Here is a 5334-nt window from a genome sequence, read left to right as displayed (position 1 = left end):
TAAGGTACAAGTTCAAAGTGGTGTTACTCACCTTCTTTGTCCTGGAGCTGCTTCTTGGCGCGGCCGAGCTCTTGCTCGGACCGCTCGAGCTCCTGCTTCAAAGCACCGACCTCCGCAGTCAGTGCGGCAGAGGTCAGCAGTGCAGCCTGCAACCCATATTGACATAATTTCTTAGCAACCCTGCATATATCTTTTTTTTTCAGATCCTCAGTCCGGCTTTTCTTTCCGAACACCGAACCGAGCATCAGGGGCTACTGTCTATGCGGTATTACATTGCATATTTTTAACTTCTTACCTCAAAGCCTGATAGAAGGCTACTGCAGGCTTCGGTCAGCCCGCTCTTGGCAAGCTGTACCTTCTTAATCACCGCACTCATAATAGTGTGGTGTTCTTCCTCGATGGAAGTGCTCTGCAGCGCCTCCAACAAATTGTCCGGCGCCTCCGGTTGGACGGAAGCTGCCGGTGTCACGGTCTTGCCCTTCGTGCGAAGGGGCCGCCGGCCGGACTCCGGAACCACTGCGGGTTCTGATGTGGAGTCCGGCGCAAAGTCCGGGAGGCCGCCTTGTGGCGCCTTCGGAGCCTCCCCCTGATGGGTCCCTTCTTGGGATCCCACCTCGGCGTCCTTGGTGTCGCGAGGGGTGGAGGCGGTCGGGATGGAGTCTACATCCGACGGAGCCAACGACCCGCTCGATGAAGCGGGGAGATCATCATTGGCCGGACTACAGGCAGCATGCGGCATTAGAATGACACTATGTGACGCAGAAAAAGAAATTATAAATCATTCAGGAATCCGGATACTTACGATCTCGCCGGAGGCCTGGCCCTTGAAGGCCATTCTTCCTCGCCAACGTTGATGTTGGCGGAGCTGTCCGGGGGAATAGTCCTTCCCCTCTTGGACCCTTCGGCCTCCCCTATTGGGGAAGCCTTCCTCTTCCTCTCTCCCTCCTCTGGGAGAGAGTCCTCTTTCTCCTCCTCATTTTCGGGGGAGGAGTCCGCCCCGGAGTCGTCGGACACCTGAAAACGGGAACTCTTTCGAGCACTCGTGGCCTCCTTCTTGGCCTTCTTCTCCGGCACCACGTGCGGTGCCGGAACCAGCAGCCTCGCTAGATGGGCGTCTACTGGGTTTTCTGGCATAGGAGCTGGCAGATAATCTGCTCCGCCTTCCTCATCCAGTCCTGTCAAAGGAAAAGGGGAAATTAAAACCCGCATAGAGTCAAACTATGAAAAGCAAGTGTCCCGTAAAGGGGTAGAATCACTTACCTCGTCAGCTTGGCGATGCGAGCGAAATCCGCGATCTTCAGTCGCGGATGCGGGGGCTTCGGCACCCTTAAACGGCACCCTCCAGGCGCCTTCGTACGTCGTGTTGAAGAGCCCGCTCAGCGCCTAGTGCTGTTCCGGATTGAAGTCCCACAGATTGAATGCCCGCTCCTGGCATAGGAGAATCCGGCGGACGAGCATGACTTGGACCATGTTAACCAGCCTGAGCTTCTTCACCAGCTTCTGGATACAGGCTTGGAGTCCCGTCAGCTCCTCCGAACTACCCCACAGCAAGCCCTTCTCTTTCCAGGAGGTGAGCTGCGTGGGGATACCAGATCTGAACTCGGGGGCCGCCGCCCACGTAGGGTTGCGCGGCTCGGTGATATAGAACCACCCCGATTGCCACCCCTTGACGGATTCCACGAAGGCCCCTTTGAACCAAAGGACGTTGGGCATCTTGCCCAACATGGCGCCTCCGCACTCCGCTTGAGTGCCCTTCACTACCTTCGGCTTGACATTGAAGGTCTTGAGCCACAAGCCGAAGTGGGGCTGGATGCAGAGGAAGGCCTCGCACACGAGATAAACACTGAGATGTTGAGGATGAAGTTCGGCGCCAGATCATGGAAATCCAGGCCATAGTAGAACATGAGCCCCCGGACAAAGGGGTGAAGTGGAAAGCCCAGTCTGCGGAGGAAGTGGGGAAGAAAAACGATGCTCTCATGGGGCCTGGGGGTGGGGATGAGCTGCCCCTCGTCGGGCAGCCGATGCGCAATGTCGCCGGACAGGTAGCCGGCGCTGCGCAGTCTTTCGATGTGCTCCTCAGTAACGGAGGAGGTCATCCACTTTCCTCCCGCTCCAGACATGACTGGGGAAGGTTGAGACGAGATGTGCGGGCTTGGGCGCTGGAGCTCGAGTGCGCGGAGATGGATAAGTAAAGGAGGAAGAAGGCGTAGGTGAAAAGGTGAATCCTTATCCCTTATATGGGCGGGCGAAGTCTACGCGTCCCCCACCGGCCTGGTAAAACTCGCTTATCCCCCAAGCGTCACCATCAATGGCGCAGTTGGGTTACCCACGTCTGTATTGATGAGAATCCCGGATTAAGGGGGAACACGATCTCTGCTTCGACAAGACGTGCCAGGAAACCGCTTCGCTAAATGCGCTGAGGTGGTAGAGTAAAAAACGATTCAAGTAATGGCTTGGTAGTGGCGTGACGTCATGCCGCAAAAAACGTCAGCAGATTGAACTTGTGTATATATTATTCTCTCTACGGTGGAATATGGAATTTATTTTGCAGAGCCGGACACTATCCTGGTGTTCATAATCTTCTATCATTCGGAGGAGGAACCCGCCTTGCAATGCCAAGCAATATACGAGCCGGACTTATCGTCATTGAAGCCTGGTTCAGGGGCTACTGAGGGAGTCCTGGATTAGGGGGTGTCCGGATAGCCGGACTACCATCATCAGCCGAACTATCATCGACCGGACTATCATCATTGACCGGACTCCAAGACTATGAAGATACAAGATTGAAGACTTCGTCCCGTGTCCGGATGGGACTTTCCTTGGCGTGGAAGGCAAGCTTGGCGATACGGATACGTAGATCTCCTACCATTGTAACCGACTCTATGTACCCTAGCCCTCTCCGGTGTCTATATAAACCGGATGGCTCTAGTCCGTAGGACACAACAACAACTATTACAATCATACCATAGGCTAGCTTCTAGGGTTTAGCCTCTTTGATCTCGTGGTAGATCCACTCTTGTAAACATCCACAATATCAATATCGATCAAGCAGGACGTAGGGTTTTACCTCCATCAAGAGGGCCCGAACCTGGGTAAAACATCGTCTCCCTTGTCTCCTGTTACCATCCGCCTAGACGCATAGTTCGGGACCCCCTACCCGAGATCCGCCGGTTTTGACACCGACAGGGTCCGTTGAGGCTCGGCTCGAAAACTACGGGCTGACATAGCCAGACACGCCGTCGCTAATTGTCGCTGGTGGCGAGCTCAGCGGATACTGCGCGTCCGAGGCCTCTGTTCTCTGCGTCCGAACAGTGTGTGAGGAACAAGATTTTCATGGGCGCACGAAGTCTACGAGCCGGAGGAGCTGCGCCGGCCATGGGTCGTTGTCGTGGCTGGTCGGTGGATGAAGATAAATATGACAGTCGGGACATAGATGTCAGTGTGAGTAGCCTCTTATCCCAGTCGGGACCAATATTTTTCCTGGTGCGCCAAACAGGTTAGGGGTCCAATTTAACCAGGATTGTTAAGTATAGGGTACCGATTTAAGGGATTAGAAGGTTAGGGTTCATTTTCAACAAGGTGTATGAGTTCAAGGTTTTTTTCAGACTTCACCCTTATCCGACACTCCCTACTGCCATCTCCGCTGGCGGGGATGATCATGCACATCACGTGCCCAACACAATGCCGAATATGTAAAATTCCTTCCTTTTCCTCTCTTTTTCTAGATGAATTTTGGTGATGCTCAATTTGTTCATTTTTGGAGGAGTTATAAGATAGGATAATGGCTAGAGATGCTGTAAACAAATCTTAAGATAAAGATGTGTACTAAACAAACCTTAAAAAACAAGATGTGTACTAACCAATGCTTAATTAGTCAAACATATGTTTTTTTGCGTCCAATCAAACATATGGTTGAGTGGGTTCTGTGTTTACCATTAAGAATTAGCATGACAATTGGTTGAAAAAGTACTGTGACAGAGGATGCTTATTTTGAGTGGGTTAATCGGGGTGTGAACATACCAGATTTCAATGAATTGTTTGCATAAAAGAATTCAGGTCGTAGTAAAAACACTGTCATATATTTTGAACTAAAATTACGACAAGTATTTTAGAACGGAGGGTTTACGTGCTAATACAAAATGGTCACAAACCAAAGCATGTGTTTTTTCTAGCCGTCTGGTCCGGGTGCGACGTAGAACAGATGCTCGTCCATGAGATGACGAGCCTGTAACTTATGTCCCTTCACCTAAACAGTGGGAGAAAATTCGTAAATTCCACTGCGCGGCATGCACGACATAGCACAGCATCGAACGGAGAACAACACGTGGCAACTTGAAAGAACAACACGTGGCCAATACAGAATTAGCCATTCCCGCGTTGGCCGGCCGCCGACCAGAATCCTATCCTCCCAAAAACAATTAGCAAAGGAGTCAATGTGCATTTCTGTCGGATCAAGTTAGGGACAAAGCTATCTCGTTCTACTAATGTGCATGTTTTTTTTTCTTTTTGTATAAATAAATTAATCAAAACCCTGTATATCTCAACATGAATAGTTCAAGCAGAAGGCAAGACTTTGTTGAGCACGAAACGGCAAGAAGACGTGTTGGTAGATTTGGTCATTGGCGCGTTGATTCGCTCGTTGACAGTGTTGCGCTGCCTGCCGCTCGACACGCGGACAAAAGTAGACTATATATGTGGTCGCACGGTCAGGTTGCCGCTGTGACCACCATGTCTAGAGACACCTCCGTGGCCGCGCTCGTCCTGCTCTCCGTCCTCACCTTCCTTTGCTCAAGCCGGCGGCGCCAGGGGCACGGCTCCTCATCGTCGTCGCACCACCCGAGCGTCGTTGACATCGAGCTCGGCTACCGGTGCGCCACCGCGGGGATCGACGACGCCGAGCTGGCCGCGTATCCGACGTCGGTGTACTCCTCGCCGGCACGCGTAGACGACGACGCTCAGCCCGCAGCCGCACCTTCGACCGACGGCGGCGATCGGGCGCCGGACGACACGACGTGCGCGGTGTGCCTGGCGGAGTACGCGGACGGCGACGAGCTTCGGCGGCTGCCGGGGTGCCGGCACTCGTTCCACCGGCGGTGCGTCCACGATTGGCTGCGCCGGCGGCCCAGCTGCCCGCTCTGCCGCACGTACCCGCAGTCCACCGCCGCGAAGAGTTCCTGAACCGCGCGTCAGAGATAGCGTCGGCGTGCAGCCAAGAGATGGAGAGAGCTAGCTAGCTAGGTCGCCTGTGGTGTCGGGACCATTTCGTCCGGCGGCAACAGATGATGTTTCCTGTGAGCAGAGTACATACGTAGGGGACGGATTAGGGGGGGGGGG

General features: G+C 53.5%; 1 protein-coding gene across 1 annotated transcript; it reads left to right on the top strand.

Annotated features, from left to right (window-relative positions):
- The first annotated feature begins 4728 nt into the window (after nucleotides 1–4728).
- Nucleotides 4729–5328, top strand: LOC123176433 (RING-H2 finger protein ATL67-like). The gene has a single exon (XM_044590637.1). The coding sequence runs from the start codon at nucleotides 4729–4731 to the stop codon at nucleotides 5176–5178; it is 450 nt and encodes a 149-aa protein (XP_044446572.1). The 3' UTR covers nucleotides 5179–5328.
- The last annotated feature ends 6 nt before the right edge of the window (nucleotides 5329–5334 follow it).

The sequence above is a fragment of the Triticum aestivum genome, unplaced genomic scaffold (assembly GCF_018294505.1).
Source record: "Triticum aestivum cultivar Chinese Spring unplaced genomic scaffold, IWGSC CS RefSeq v2.1 scaffold104318, whole genome shotgun sequence".
Taxonomy (NCBI): Eukaryota; Viridiplantae; Streptophyta; class Magnoliopsida; order Poales; family Poaceae; genus Triticum; species Triticum aestivum.
The sequence above is the reverse complement of the archived record's forward strand: the minus strand, read 5'-3'. Positions and strand labels throughout refer to the sequence as shown.

What these genes read in the sequence shown, in the direction of transcription:
- LOC123176433 (XM_044590637.1), top strand. Translation starts at nt 4,729, where the DNA reads ATGTCTAGAGACACCTCCGTGGCCGCGCTCGTCCTGCTCTCCGTCCTC.